General features: G+C 44.0%; 2 protein-coding genes across 5 annotated transcripts in view; both read right to left on the reverse strand.

The window, feature by feature from the left end:
- Window positions 1–2,305, reverse strand: part of nemp1 (nuclear envelope integral membrane protein 1) — a 10,351-nt gene extending 8,046 nt beyond the window's left edge. The window contains exons 1-2 of the mRNA XM_048618998.1: window positions 2,064–2,305; window positions 1,078–1,150 (exon numbers count right to left, since the gene is read on the reverse strand). Of these exons, the coding sequence (XP_048474955.1) occupies window positions 1,078–1,150; window positions 2,064–2,181 (191 nt within the window). The 5' untranslated portion in view covers window positions 2,182–2,305. The remainder of the gene's footprint in view (window positions 1–1,077; window positions 1,151–2,063) is intronic.
- Window positions 1–16,738, reverse strand: part of dnajc14 (DnaJ (Hsp40) homolog, subfamily C, member 14) — a 248,787-nt gene that overhangs the window by 61,388 nt on the left and 170,661 nt on the right. The gene's annotated exons all lie outside the window — the stretch shown is intronic.

Here is a 16,738-nt window from a genome sequence, read left to right on the forward strand (position 1 = left end):
TGTGCTGCCCATTCTGATGCGCTTTACTGCAAATGCCATTGCTGCTTGATTCTTGCAAGGTCTTTAAGTGCACTATCTATCCCAACGTATTTTGCAGCACATCCGTGGTTGCCTGGCCTATGCGTTGCATTATGTTTACAATGTGCTGCCCATTCTGATGCGTTTTGCTGCATGGCCTCTTTAGTTGCCTTTTGCCCATGCTTTGCTGCACTGCTGCTGTCACCTGGTTCTTGTAGTACGGCATTTAATTGCACTGCCTATTTAGATTGGTTTGTTGCACTGCCGCTTCTACCTGGGTCTTGCATTGCTTTTAGATGCACTACCTACTTTTAATACATACTTATGAAGTGCTTCTGGTATCAGATCATTGTGCTGCTTTTAAAATGTTGCACATAAGGGCAATGACACACAAATTGTGCTCCACCCTGCAGCCTTTGGATTCAAGAATGAAATGAGGAAGTATACCATATAAACAGCAGGGATTAAAAAAAGAGTGAAACCACAAGGGCCAAGAGAGGCAAGAGATTTGCTGAGTAGATTAATTGTAGTACCTGGGTTGAGATGGGTGCAAGGCTAGAGAAATGTTGGAATTTGTAGAGCATTACAAATGGATGGGGCAGAGGCGGGGGGGTAAACAGACACATTTCGCAGGGGTGGAGTACAACTGCAGATTTGCAGCAAGCAGGACAACATGGCTGTTAAAAAAGAAATGAGGAAGTGGTCGAGATGGCTTTGGTAAAGATAGAAACCTCTAGATGACTACTTTTGAGCAGGTGGCTATGAGAGAGTTTGCGCAAGGGAAAGGATGAACTGTTCATGTCGAATAGTACACTATTTACAGAAGGCCAACACATTCCCCTCTCTTACGAAAAAGTGACAGCAGGTTTCTATTACGTCTGAAGTGAGATATTCAAAACTTAAGTACTTTTTAAAAATCAATACCCATTTACAACTACAACTACATGTTTTTTTAAAAAAAAAACAAAACATTAACCATCACCATCTTTAGCTTACTTGCTGTGTCTCTAACGTTTATTTGGTTGTGCAAAATTATTTTACTCCTTCCCTCCATCTTACCTGCTTAAGGTCTCGGAATAGAAAAACAGCAGGAGCCCAAAAGTGAAGATAAGGATCAGCTGTGGATCAAAACCTGGAAAGGATAGGACGGAGAGGAGAAGAATGCACCATGAAGTTGTTCAACAAATATACAGACTAAAAAAATTCTTTAAGAAAAAAAAAGCCCTGCTTCCTTCAGAACTGTTCAAATGACTTAGTTAATACCTACAGTCCATTGGATACTGAGGATTCAATAAGTCAAACTTTTAAAAAAAAAGTCATACTGAACTGGCTGTGCTTTACCGCCCCCCCTAAAAAAAAATTTACGCAGGACCATCAAGTTCAGATGAGGCAGTTTCCACAATTCACAGTCAAATAGCTTGCAGATAAACATATGTGAAGTACACAATCACTTGGGGCAGATTGTGGAGAGGGATGAAGTCTGTAGGCTTCGACCTCAGTACAATTCAACACAAGAATGAAAAATTCTGCATCTAACATATATCATAGGCTGACTGAATTCCAGAGATATTTGTCTAAGGAAGAAAAAAAAGGAATATTTTATATTTAAAGAGTTACAACAAATATACATGTACTGTGTTGGTAATTTGCTTGTGTCATCCTGCTTCCTTGTAAAAAAAAATCATCTGGGACTATTTAACCTGTATTAGACAGGCTCCAATAGGGTAATATTTCCCGGTTTTCCAGAAAATCAGTGATATAGTGGACATATTATATACTCTTGTAAGCATTTCACCAAAATCAAAAAGGATACTTTGATTTGGCCTGTTTTTAATTGTTGTTTGGTTTATAAAGCTGCAGGATCAATTTGTAGCAAACTGTTTGCAGATAGAAGCAATTGGCAAGACATTTACACAAGGAAATAGATATTGAAAAAAATCCCCAATAGTAACAATCAACATTATGAAAGCAGTTCCATTAGAGAGAAGGTGACAGCATAGATATACAGTAAGAAAGTGAATAGATATACAGTAAGAAAAACTCACGTTTTGTCAATAGAACGTCATACTGAGCCTCTGTGTTGCTCGGTTCCACTTTGAAGCAGGTTTTGTTGCTGAAAAGATCGACGTTAATGTAAGTTTCATTCACTTTTTCCTTTAACATGGACGCTGTCGATTCCACAATCCAACTCCACACCCCTGCAATTTCTAGCTCCTTTTCATCATCTACTTGCTTTACTTTAAATTTCTCAGAGCTGTTCACTCGGATCTAAGGAGATAAATAAAAGGAGCAGCCATGACAGTATGATGAACATTTCTAAGAGAAGCATTATTTATAGGTGCTCCAATACCAATAAAGGGCAACACACAGTTATAAGTTAGTACTGAGCCAGACTTTACACAAAACACTTGACGATATGATTTTTAAGTTTATATGCACTCCATTGTTCAGCATTTCTAAATGTTAAATCACTTCACTCGGACAATTGTTTGGGAATTTACAGTTAACCATGTAACTGCTGAACAAAAGTCACAATGTCCTTTCAAAATAGGAAAGCTTCATTGTAAAGGCAGCAAAATAAAGATAGATTGAACATTAAATAGGTGCTTGGAAAAGAACACTGATTGTACAGAGCCAGGAACCATACATTAGAAGTTTGTGTATATGCATATCATAAATGTGCACCAGCAAATTGTTCTTCCGGCACAACCTCAAGTTCTCAGGACATGCAGAATCTCATGTCACTGCTTCTAACCCATCTTGATATAACCAAGGCTGCTCACCACTTCCTCCATGCTGGTGGATTAGGACAATCAAATTAATCTGACCCAATTCACCCACAGCACAACTCCACATTAGCCTACAGTATCAGAATGTAAAAGCTAAATTAGTATTTATCATTTTAACAGATCAAAATAATTAGTTTGAGGTTTTTTCAATGACGAGGGTGAAAATTCAACCTACCTAAGCTCCAGAAACAAGACAATGTTAAAAAGGAGTATTCATTTGTGGCAAATCAACTAGTTTAATGTTTGGAGATTGTTTATAGAAGCATGTGTCTGATCCCTCACACTACACAGTCTACTTCTGTTTCAGCTCTCAAATTCCCCAAACTCTGATCTTGCTCAGCCTCAACAATCTGCTCTACTCATCTCCAGAGAGACGATTCTTCTACACCAGGCCAGCATCAACATTGGATCTTGGGAGGATTAGATTTTGGTTTTCATGGCTGTATAACTATACTTGGCCAGATGAAAATGATTTGATCAATCCCCTCCATCAAACATTATCATAAACAACTGAGATTTATCTTACACATCACATTTGTGCCATGTTAACTATCCTCCACTTTGCATAATGCACCCCTGGACTCAGGAGATTGCCATAGTTTTGGTCATGGAATTGGAAACTTTCAAGACTGGCCTTTGCAGTGACTCATTACTGATGTAGTTGTGTCAATATGTATTTTACAATCTGAGTGACTCTCAGCCAATTCCAAAAGCAGCCCAAAGCAGAGTCTGAAGTACAGTAATCCTCTTGTAATCGCTGCCAATATCAAAGCTCACTTGGGCTCCCCTACATTTGAAGTAGGTATTAGAACTGTAAAGCAAGCAAATTTATTTTCATAAGCTTATTTGATATGATTTATTGTAGTCACATGTACTCAAGTACACTGAAAAGCTTTGTTTGCCAGCAGTACAGGCAGATCATAGTAATCATGGACATACAGATCATAGGGTGCTTAAGAGTGAGGCACACAGGTTACAGTGCACAGGAGGTGCGAGAAGCAAGATCAACACTAACAAGTTCAACATTATCTGAAGTTAGAGTCAATTCATCAGTCTAACATCAGCAGGGAAGAAGCTGTTCTTGAACTGGGTGCGTGCGTTTAAGCTTCTCTATAGTCTGCTTGACAGAAAAAGTTGTAGGAGAGGTCTTTGATGATGTTGGCAGCCTTTCTGTGGCAGTGAGAAGTGTAAATGGAGTCCTGCCATCAAGACATCGATCGCCTCAACCTCTCCACCTCTCTCACCCACTCCAACCTCTCCCCCACAGAACATGCAGCCCTCCACTCCAATCCCAACCTCACCATAAAACCCGCGGACAAGGGAGGCGCAGTTGTAGTATGGCGCACTGACCTCTACATTGCCAAGGCCAGATGCCAGCTCTCTGACACCTCCTCCTACCGTCCCCTTGATCATGATCCCACCCCCGACCACCAAACCATCATCTCCCAAACCATCCCCAACCTCATCACTTCAGGTGACCTCCCATCCACAGCCTCTAACCTCATCATTCCCCAACCCCGCACCGCCCGTTTCTATCTCCTTCCCAAAATCCACAAACCTGACTGCCCTGATTTGACCCATTGTCTCCACTTGCTCCTGCCCCACCGAACTTATCTCCACCTATCTCGACTCCATTTTCTCCCCCTTGGTCCAGGAACTCCCGACCCTCGTCCGTGACACCACCCACGCCCTCCACCTCCTCCAAAACTTCCAATTCCCTGGTCTCCAATACCTCATCTTTACCATGGACGTCCAGTCCCTAAACACCTGCATTCCCCATGCAGATGGCCTGAAGGCCCTCCGCTTCTTCCTGTCCCGCAGGCCCCACCAATCCCCCTTCACTGACACCCTCATCCACTTAGCCAAACTCGTCCTCACCCTCAACAACTTCTCTTTCAATTCCTCCCACTTCCTACAGACAAAGGGGGTGGCCATGGGTACCCGCATGGGCCCAAGCTATGCCTGCCTCTTTGTAGGATACGTGGAACAATCCCTCTTCCAAAGGTACACTGGCCCTATCCCCCACCTTTTCCTCCGTTACATCGAGGACTGTATCAGCGCCACCTCGTGCTCCCATGAGGAGCTCGAATGGTTCATCCACTTCACTAACACCTTCCACCCCAACCTTAAGTTCACCTGGACCATCTTGGATACCTCTCTCTCCTTCCTGGACCTCTCTGTCTCCATCTCTGGCATCCGCCTGGAAACCGATATCCATTTCAAGCCTACCGACTCCCACAGCTACCTAGAATACACCTCCTCTCACCCACCTTCCTGCAAAAAGGCCATCCCCTATTCCCAATTCCTTCGCCTCCGCCGCATCTGCTCCAGAGATGAGGCATTCCACTCCCGGACATCCCAGATGTCCTCGTTTTTCAAGGACTGCAACTTCCCCTCCAAAGTGGTCGAAAATGCCCTCAACCATGTCTCTCGCATTTCCCGCAACTCATCCCTCACACCCCCTACTCGCAATAACAACCAAAACAGAATCCCCCTCGTCCTCACGTACCACCCCACCAATCTCCGAATCCAACGCATCATCCTCTGACACTTCTGCCATCTGCAATCTGACCCCACTACCAAAGACATTTTTCCCTCCCCACCCTTATCTGCTTTCCGGAGGGACCACTCTCTCCGTGACTCCCTTGTCCGCTCCACACTCCCCTCCAGCCCCACCACACCCAGCACTTTTCCGTGCAACCGGAGCAAGTGCTACACCTGCCCCTACATCTCCCCCCTCACCCTCATCCCAGGCCCCAAGAAGACCTTCCACATCAAGCAGATGTTCACCTGCACATCTGCTAATGTGCTATACTATATCCGCTGTTCCCATTGTGGCCTCCTCGACATCGGGGAAACCAAGCGGAGGCTTGGGGACTGCTTTGCAGAACACCTACGCTCAATTCGCAACAAACAACTACACCTCCCAGTCGCGAACCATTTCAACTGCCCCTTCCACTCCTTGGACAACATGTCCATCCTGGGCCTCCTGCAGTGCTACAACGATGCCACCCAAAGGTTGCAGGAACAGCACCTCATATTCCGCTTGGGAACCCTGCAGCCCAAGGGTATCAATGTGGACTTCACAAGCTTCAAAATCTCCCCTCCCCCGACCGCATCCCAAAACCAGCCCAGCTTGCCCCCACCTCAAGACCCACCCCCATCTCCTACCCACTAACCTCATCCCGCCTCCTTGACCTGTCCGTCCTCCCTGGACCGACCTATCCCCTCCCTAACTCCCCACCTACATTCACCTTTACTGGCTCCAACCCCGCCTCTTTGACCTGTCTGTCTCCTCTCCACCCATCTTCTCCTCTATCCATCTTCTATCCGCCTCCCCCTCTCTTCCTATTTATTTCAGAATCCCCTTCCCCTCCCCCATTTCTGAAGAAGGGTCTCGACCCGAAACGTCAGCTTTCCTGCTCCTCTGATGCTGCTTGGCCTGCTGTGTTCATCCAGCTCTACACGATGTTATCCATGGATGGAAGGTTGGCTTCCGTGATGGTCTGGGCTGTGCACACAAGTTTCCCGTAGTTTCTCACGTTCTTGGCAGAGCAGTTGCCATACTAGGCCGTCTTGCACCTGGATAGTGTGCTTTATACGGCGCATCTATAAAAGTTGGTGAGTGTCCTTACGGACATACCAAATTTCCTAAGCCGCCTGAGGTAGAAGAGACATTGTTGTGCCTTCTTTACTGTAACATCTATGTGGAAAGTCCAGGACAGGTTGTTAGTTATCATCACTCCTAGGAACTTGATGCTCTCAACCCTCAACCTCCACTCTGTTGATGTAGGTGGGGGTGTGTTCTCCGCCTTTCTTTCTGAAGGAAATGATCAGTTCTTTTGTTTTGCTGACATCGAGAGAGAGAGATTGTCATTGCACCACAACACCAAGCCCTCTATCTCCTTTCTGTATTCTGAATAATCATTGTTTGATATCCGTCCTACCAAAAAGTGGTGTCGTCAGCAAACTTGTAGATGGTGTTCGTTCAGAATTTGGCGGCACAGTCAAGGGTGTACAGGGAATATAGTAGGGAGCGGAGAACGCACGGTGGGGGGGGACACCAGTGTTGAGGGTTATCAAGGAGGAGGTGCAGTTATCTATCTTCACGAATTGTGGTCTGTGGGTCAGAAAGCAAAGGATGCAGTTGCAGAGGGCGGAGCAGAGATCGAGGTCCCAGAGTTTTGAAATCAGTCTGGAGGGCATTATAGTGTTGAAGGTGGAGCTGTAGACAACAAGTGGGAGTCTGATGTAGGTTAACTTGTCATCCAGATGTTCCAGGGATGAGTGCAGGGCTAAGGAAATGGCATCCGCTGTGGACCTCTTACATCGGTAGGCAAATTGCAGCGGATCGAGGCAGGCTGGGAGGCTCAAGGTGATGTAGACCACAACCAACCTCTTGAAGCATTTCATGATTACGGAGGTTGGAGCCACTGGGCGGTAGTCATTAAGGCATGTTGCATGTGCTTTCTTAGGTACGGGGATGATGGTCGTCCTTCTTGAAGCAGATCAAAATCATATTCTCTCCAGGAAATGAGATAGCCTCAAGAATTTTTTTTTAAAAAATCAGAAACAAAGACAGAAATTGCTGGCAAAACTCAACAGGTCTGCAGAATCAGTGGGAAGATAGTAACTTCAGAACTTAGTTTCACCAGAAATTTCTGTTTTTGCTTCAGATGGCATTTGCATTCTGTTTCATTTAGTTAAAAAAATCAGGTTCGGATCCTTGCTTAGAATTGTCCCACTTCAATATCAGCAAACTAATGGGGTGTAATGATTCTTCTTTTTGTAAGGATTTTTTGTGCTTACAAGCCAACAACGGATTCAGAGCACAATCAGTTAGAGTTGTTACGTGGCAGCATTCAATTCTGCCCAGCAATAGCAAACGGGTTCAGTACAATGTTTTCAGTAAGTTACTTAGGACAGTTTGGGCATCACTGAAGGAGTCCAAAAGTCACAGTTAGTTGGAGAATAAGCTGAGTCAGTAGCAGACTCCATGTTCGGAATGATCCAGTTAGTTGTATCGCCGAGAAGGCAGCTGGACCATGCAGATTCCACTTAGGGAAGGTGCTAGTAGTCAAGAACAGCTAGATAGCTGTGTGCTGTTATAAGTCCAGAAGACATTCTAGGAATAAGTAAGCAGTTAAGTCAGGATGCAGACTGCTGGGGAGCTGCAACGGTCAGATGGTCCTTGGGTCTGGCGTTGCAGGTTAGTCATAAGTGCTCAGATGAAGTCTACCACTACTTCAGTGCAGCTAAGAGAGGTTGAGAAGCTCACAAACAGTGACTGGAGCTGGAAGAAAAATCCAGGGGCATAAATGGCTTGGTGAAGCTGGCTGTCAAATGAAGAGCTGGAATTATGCTTGTGAATGAGTACTGAAGTGCAGTTTTGGAGTTTAGTGGAGTACAGACCAAGGCAAAGAAGGCAATCAAATTGAATGGGAGTACACTTCAAGGCAATCCATGACAGAGTGACTCAGGGTTTCAATGTCAGGTTAGCAAAAGTGAAGAATTATCATCCCTTCTGAAGTTTAACGACATGATGGGTCATCAACTGTCTGGGGAAATTCGTAACAAATCTGTGGTATCTGACTCGATCGCATTTGCTATTCGATGTGTGCTGTAGGGTATTCGATCACAGTCTATTATACACATTTACCATTTATTTATTCTGAGCATTAGAACATTGTTTTAACTTGACTAGTAAGGTATTGTTGTTTGTCCAAGGAATTGTATGGCTTTATTCTCTTAGCAAGTCCTCTGGATCTCACCTTTATCTGCTTTAAAAAGATAAGAGATTACCAGTTCCTAACCAGACCATAACTTGTGTTGCTGGTCTGGAATCATAACATGTAAAACATTTAAAACGCTGCATAAATTAAAGATGACAAAGATTAGATAAATGGACTGTAATGGAGGAGTAAGCACAAAGAATCCACATGTGGCCGATCATCCGCCAGCTAAGAACCCAATCCATATGAATCTGTGAGCAACATGACAGGAAATTCACCACCAGCAAAAAGCAATAGATTCACATGTTTCCATACATGCCACCTACCACTGGAGGTCACTATAACACCAACATAACCAAAGAACTTGGAAGAGTCTTTTTCAGCAGATCCACGTACTCTGCTAGGTTTATAGCATACGATCACGTAGCCACTAGTGTATGCACAAATCTTGTCAATGTTAAGCTGGTAGCTAGAATGACACAAACATTAATGTGCCAAAATTGTGAATCACAGACTGGAAGTTATTAATATATTTAAGCAACTATTACCCATGCACCTATCTGTTAAAAGGTTTTGCATATCGTATGGACTTCTAAAAACACGTTATTAATTTACTAAGTTTGGGGGAGGTATGGGCACAAATTGCAGAGGTGATCTTCCAATCCTCCTTAGATAGAAGGATAGTACCAGACCACTGCAGGCTTATCTAAAATAGGAGATAAACTGACAGGCACGTAATTGCCAGGTTTGTTTAAGACCAGTAAAAGCAGAAAATTAGCAGCCACTTTAACAAATACAGACCAATGAAGGAGAGTCAGCATTGATTTGTGGAGGGCATATTTAACTAACTTGATGTATTCTTTTGATGAAGCAAGACAAAGGATCAGAGTAGGATAGTTATTGTGTATCTGTACCTTCAAAAAGGTGTTTGTAAAAAGTTCAAGCAGCAGTGAGTGTGGCTGAAGATGAAGAGATTTGAAATGATTTTGTGACAAAGAATCATGTAATTATGGAACTTTAATGATTTGTAGTGAAATACAAATGCTTCTAGGCCATTTTAAATTAGAAATTATTAGACTTCAAGAGGTTTATAAAATCATGAGGGTCATGGATAGGGTGAATAGCCAAGGTCTTTTTCCCAGGGTAGGGGAGTCCAAACTAGGGGACATAGGTTTAAGGTGAGAGGGGAAAAATTTATAAAGGGACCGGAGGGGCAGCTTTTTCGCACGCAGAGGGCATGCATGTGTCGAACGAGCTGCCAAAGGTGAAGGAGGAGGCAGGTACAATTACAACATTTAAAACGCACCTGAATAGGAAGGCTTTAGAGGAATATGGGCCAAATGCTGGCAAATGGGACTAGGTCAAATTGGGATATCTGGTCGACATGGACAAGTTGGACTGAAGGGTCTGTTTCCGTGCTGTATAACTCCATGACTAAGTGGGTAGAAACATTAGATTTCCTTTTGTTTACTTTCTATTATCATCACCATGAACCGGTGTACTTGTATAAAATCACCAAAGAGCGCTCAACATTTAAGGTAGTTGGTTTTGTTTTACGGACTGTACGAAACGTTTTTAAATATTTTCAGCCGACCCCTTTAGTTTTTTTGCAAAGTGATTCTTTGAACTGGACTTTGACATGGATTGTGTTGTCAGGTGAAGACAATGGCTTATCATTTAAGTAATGGGATTTTCATCATTGACTTCCTGTCATCAGATGTGGAGTGAAACTGTACATGTGGCCTTATATTCTGTAACCAGTTCAAACACATTGTCACAAGTGGCCTGTTCAGTCTAGCATTCTTACTACTTGGCTGGTGGCATCCTTAATGAAAGTCGGCATGTTGAATTGATTTTGATGCTAGAAGCTCTCTTCTATAGCAAGACAAATGAAACCTGGATAAAGTAATGGAACCTAATGAATTTAGTACAGAAAATAATGTTCCTATCTGAAGGAGAATCAATCTCTTGCTGTTTGAAAAGCCTTTAAAAGATTATGCTCAGGTTTGACAGGGTGACCTTAGAGAAGGCATTTTCATCCACGAGGGAGACAAGAACTAAGCACTAAATAAGGCCATAAGACATAGGAGCAGAAATTAGGCCATTCAGCCCATCGAGTCTGCTCCGCCATTCAATCATGGCTGGTAAGTTTCTCAACCCCATTCTCTCTGTAACCCTTGATCCCCTTGATAATCAAGAACCTCTCTATCTCAGTCTTAAACGTACTCAAATGACCTCACCTCACCTCCACAGCCTTCTGTGGCTGTGAATTCCATAGATTCAATCACTCTCTGGCTGAATAAGTTTCTCCTTATCTCTGATCTAAAAGGTCTTCCCTTTACTCTAAGGCTGTGGCCTCAGGTCCTCGTCTCTCCTACCAATGGAAGCATCTTCCCAACATCCACTCTGTCCAGGCCATTCCGTATTCTGTAAGTTTCAGTTAGATCCCCCCTCATCCTTCTAAACTCCAATGAGTATAGTCCCAGATTCCTCAAACATTCCTCATATTTTACGTTTCTCATTCCTGGGACCATTCTCGTGAACCTCCTCTGAACCCACTCCAGGGTCAGTACATCTTTCCTGAGATATGGGGCCCAAACCAGCACACAATATTCCAAATGTGGCCTGACCAGGGCCTTATAAAGCCTCAGAAGTACATCCCTGCTATAATATTCAAGTCCTCTCAAAATAAATGCCAACATTGCATTTGCCTTCTTGACTACTGACTCAACCTGCAAGTTTACCTTGAGAAAATCTAGACTAGAACTCCCAAGTCTCTTTGCACTTCAGACGTCTGAACTTTCTTCCCGTGCTTTTATTCTTCTTACCAAAGTGCATGACCTTACACTTTCCCACATTGTACTCCATCTGCCACTTCTTTGCCCACTCTCCTAACCTGTCCAAATCCTTCTGCAGCCTCCCCGCCTCCTCAATACTACCTGTCCCTCCACCTATCTTTGTATTGTCTGCAAACTTAGCCAGAATGCCCACAGTTTCTTCATTGAGATCATTAATGTTTAAAGTGAAAAGTTGCAGTCCCAACACTGACCCTTGTGGAACACCACTTGTCACTGGCTGCCATCCTGAGAAAGACCCTTTTATCCCCACTCTCTGCATTCTGTTAGACAGCCAATCTTCTATTCATGCTAGCATCTTGCCTCTAACACCATGGGCCCTTATCTTACTCAGCAGCCTCCTGTGTGGCACCTTGTCAAAGGCCTCCTTGAAGTCCAGGTAAATAACATCTATTGGCTTTCCTTGATCTACCCTGATCGTTACTTCCTCAAAGAATTCTAGCAGATTTGTCAGGCATGACCTCCCCTTGATGAAACCATGCTGACTGTGCCCTATTTTACCATACACTTCCAAATATTCAGAAATCTCATCCTTCACAATGGGCTCCAAAATCTTACCCACGACCAAGGTTAGGCTAATCGGCCTGTAATTTTCTGTCTTTTGCCTTACTCCTTTTTTAAACAGGGGTGTCACGTTAGCAGTTTTCCAGTCCTCTGGGACCCTCCCTGACTCTAGCAATTCCTGAAAGATCACACTAGTGCTGCCACTATCGCTTCAGCTATCTCCTTTAGAACTCTGGGGTGTAGTCTATCTGGTCCAGGTGATTTATCCACCTTCAGGCCAATCAGTTTTATTAGCATCTTTTCCTTGGTGACGGCCACCATACTCGGCTCTGCCCCAACTCTGTTGAATTTTTGGGATATTACTTGTGTCTTCCACCGTGAAGACTGACGCAAAGTAATTATTCAGTTCCTCAGCCATTTCCTTGTTCCCCACCACTATCTCTCCAGCGTCACTTTCCAGTGGTTCAATGTCCACTTTTGCCTCTCTTTTGCCCTTTATATACCTAAAGAAACTCTTACAGTCTTCATTTATATTACTGGCTAGCTTACCCTCATATTTAATCTTTTCCCTCCTTATTTTTTTTCTGTTGCCCTCTGTTGGTCTTTCTAAGCTTCCCACTGCCCTTTGCCACATTATATGCTTTCTCTTTTGCTTTTATGCTATCCCTGACTTCCCTAGTCAGCTATGGTTGCCTCATCCTCCCTGTACCATGCTTCTTTTATCTAGGAATGAATTTTTGCTGTGTCTCCTGAATTACAGTTAGTCCTAAATATCAGTTAGTCACTTAGAATTCCTCACTGCCATAACATTTAGGCAAATAGATTGATGCATTTAAGGGAAAGCTAGATAATTATCTGAGGGAGAAAGATATAGAAGGTTATGCTCACAGGGCTTTTATATCATTGGTAGAATCAGAGATTTGGTGGGGCAAGGAGAGCTATAAAAGGGCTCAGTTTGATATGCTAATGAGAAACAGTACACATCATCACAGAAAATGATAAAATGTCTTGCTGTCGCTTGCAGTATTGTGGCTTCATTTTGCCATAAGATGTTTCTTAAATAAAGTGAGTATTTTCCTTACCTCAGTGATGTTATCTATTAACATTCTTTGGCAATACAACAGAACCAAGAATATTTTAAGGATGAGATGGAGGAGGTTTGTAGCTGGGGTGGGGCGATAGGCACCAGTACAATCCAGGTGGGGTCAATGGCCTGCTCCTGTATACTGTATCAGAGTCTACGAAAGCATTTGTACCTCTGATCTATCCCCTCCTGATCTCTGTATCCTTCTACAACCCCGAGTTCTCTGTACTCACTTCACCTCTTGCCTCCTGTTTACATAGAGACAAAGAAGATAGGAGCAGGAGTAAGCCATTCAGCCTTCGAACATACTCCATCATTCAATACGATCATTGCTGAACATCCACCTCAAATCCCCTTTCTCATTTTCTCCCCATGCTCTTTGAGCACTTTAATCCCAAGAACTATACCTATCTCCTTCCTAAAAACATTAATATTTTGCCCTTGACCACTTTCTGCAGTCAAGAGTTCCACAGTATCACACTCTTTGGATGAACAAATTTAGAACATAGAACATAACAGCGCAGTACAGGCCCTTCGGCCCTCGATGTTGCGCCAACCTGTGAAACCAATCTGAAGCCCATCTAACCTAAACTATTCCATTATCATCCATATGTTTATCCAATGACCATTTAAATGCCCTTAAAGTGGGCGAGTCTACTATTTTTGCAGGCAGGGCATTCCACGCCCTTACTACTCTGAGTAAAGAACCTACCTCTGACATCTGTCCTATATCTATCACCCCTCAATTTAAAGCTATGTCCCCTCATGCTAGCCATCACCATCCGAGGAAAAAGGCTCCCACTGTCCACCCTATCTAATCCTCTGATCATCTTGTATGTCTCTATCAAGTCACCTCTTAACCTTCTTCTCTCTAACGAAAACAGCCTCAAGACCCTCAGCCTTTCCTCATAAGACCTTCCCTCCATACCAGGCAACATCCTGGTAAATCTCCTCTGCACCCTTTCCAATGCTTCCACATCCTTCCTATAATGCAGTGACCAGAACTGTACGCAATACTCCAAGTGCGGCCGCACCAGAGTTTTGTACAGCTGCAACATGACCTCACGGCTCCGAAACTCAATCCCTCTACCAATAAAACCTAACATACTGTACGCCTTCTTAACAACGCTATCAACCTGGGTGGCAACTTTCAGTGATCTATGCACATGGACACCGAGATCTTTCTGCTCATCCACACTACCAAGAATCTTACCATTAGCCCAGTACTCTGTATTCCTGTTACTCCTTCCAAAGTGAATCACCTCACACTTTTCCGCATTAAACTCCATTTGCCACCTCTCAGCCCAGCTCTGCAGCTTATCTATGTCCCTCTGTAACTGCAACATCCTTCCGCACTATCCACAACTCCACCGACTTTGGTGTCATCCGCAAATTTACTAACCCATCCTTCTACGCCCTCATCCAGGTCATTTATAAAAATGACAAACAGCAGTGGCCCCAAAACAGATCCTTGAGGTACACCACTAGTAACTGAACTCCGGGATGAACATTTCCCATCAACCACCACCCTCTGTCTTCTTACAGCTAGCCAATTTCTGATCCAGACCGCTAAATCACCCTCAATCCCATGCCTCCGTATTTTCTGCAATAGCCTACCATGGGGAACCTTATCAAACGCTTTACTGAAATCCAAATACACCACATCAACCGCTTTACCCTCATCCACCTGTTTGGTCACCTTCTCAAAGAACTCAATAAGGTTTGTGAGGCACGACCTACCCTTCACAAAACTGTGTTGACTATCCCTAATCAAATTATTCCTTTCTAGATGATTATAAATCCAATCTCTTATAATCCTTTCCAACACTTTACCCACAACCGAAGTAAGGCTCACTGGTCTATAATTACTAGGGTTGTCTCTACTCCCCTTCTTGAACAAGGGGACAACATTTGCTAGTCTCCAATCTTCTGGCACTATTCCTGAAGACAATGACGACATAAAGATCAAAGCCAAAGGCTCTGCAATCTCCTCTCTCGCTTCCCAGAGAATCCTAGGATAAATCCCATCCGGCCCAGGGGACCTTATCTATTTTCACACCTTCCAGAATTGCTAACACCTCCTCCTTATGAACCTCAATCCCATCTAGTCTAATAGACTGTATCTCAGTATTCTCCTCGACTACATTGTCTTTTTCCTGTGTGAATACTGACGAAAAATATTCATTTAGCACCTCTCCTATCTCTTCAGACTCCACGCACAACTTCCCACTACTGTCCTTGACCGGCCCCAATCTTACTCTAGTCATTCTTTTATTCCTGACATACCTATAGAAAGCTTTAGGGTTTTCCTTGATCCTACCTGCTAAAGACTTCTCATGTCCCCTCCTGGCTCTTCTTAGCTCTCTCTTTAGGTCCTTCCTGGCTAACTTGTAACTCTCAAGCGCCCTAACTGAGCCTTCACGCCTCATCTCTACATAAGCCTCCTTCTTCCTCTTGACAAGAGATTCAACTTCTTTAGTAAACCATGGTTCCCTCGCTCGACCACTTCCTCCCTGCCTGACAGGTACATACTTCAAGGACACACAGTAGCTGTTCCTTGAACAAGCTCCACATTTCAATTGTGCCCAGCCCCTGCAGTTTCCTTCTCCATCCTATGCATCCTAAATCTTGCCTCATCGCCTCATAATTGCCTTTCCCCCAGCTATAACTCTTGCCCTGCGGTATATACCGATCCCTTTCCATCGCCAAAGTAAACGTAACTGAATTGTGGTCACTATCACCAAAGTGCTCACCTACCTCCAAATCTAACACCTGGCTTGGTTCATTACCCAGTACCAAATCCAATGTGGCCTCACCTCTTGTTGGCCTATCTACATACTGTGTCAGGAAACCCTCCTGCACACATTGGACAAAAACTGACCCATCTGAAGTACTTGAACTATAGCGTTTCCAGTCAATATTTGGAAAGTTAAAGTCCCCCATAACAACTACCCTGTTACTTTCGCTCCTATCCAGAATCATCTTTGCAATCTTTTCCTCTACATCTCTGGAACTTTTCGGAGGCCTATAAAAAACTCCCAACAGGGTGACCTCTCCTTTCCTGGTTCTAACCTCAGCCCATACTACCTCAGTAGACGAGTTGTCATCAAATGTCCTTTCTGCCACCGTAATACTGTCCTTGACTAACAATGCCACACCTCCCCCTCTTTTACCACCTTCCCTGATCTTACTGAAACATCTAAACCCCGGAACCTGCAACAACCATTCCTGTCCCTGCTCTATCCATGTCTCCGAAATGGCCACAACATCGAAGTCCCAGGTACCAACCCATGCTGCAAGTTCACCCACCTTATTCCGGATGCTCCTGGCATTGAAGTAGACACACTTCAAACCACCTTCCTGCCTGCCGGTACACTCCTGCGACCTTGAAACCTTATTTATGACCTCACTACTCTCAACCTCCTGTACACTGGAGCTACAATTCAGGTTCCCACCCCACTGTTGAATTAGTTTAAACCCTCCCAAAGAGCATTAGCAAATTTCCCCCCCAGGATATTGGTACCCCTCTGGTTCAGGTGTAGACCATCCCGTTTGTAGAGGTCCCACCTACCCCAGAATGAGCCCCAATTATCCAGGTATCTGAATCCCTCCCTCCTGCACCATCCCTGTAGCCACGTGTTCAACTGCTCTCTCTCCCTATTCCTCGCCTCGCTAGCACGTGGCACGGGTAACAAACCAGAGATAACAACTCTTTGTTCTAGCTCTAAGCTTCCACCCTAGCTCCTTGAATTTCTG

Source organism: Rhincodon typus, chromosome 41 (assembly GCF_021869965.1).
Source record: "Rhincodon typus isolate 14 chromosome 41, sRhiTyp1.1, whole genome shotgun sequence".
NCBI lineage: Eukaryota > Metazoa > Chordata > Chondrichthyes > Orectolobiformes > Rhincodontidae > Rhincodon > Rhincodon typus.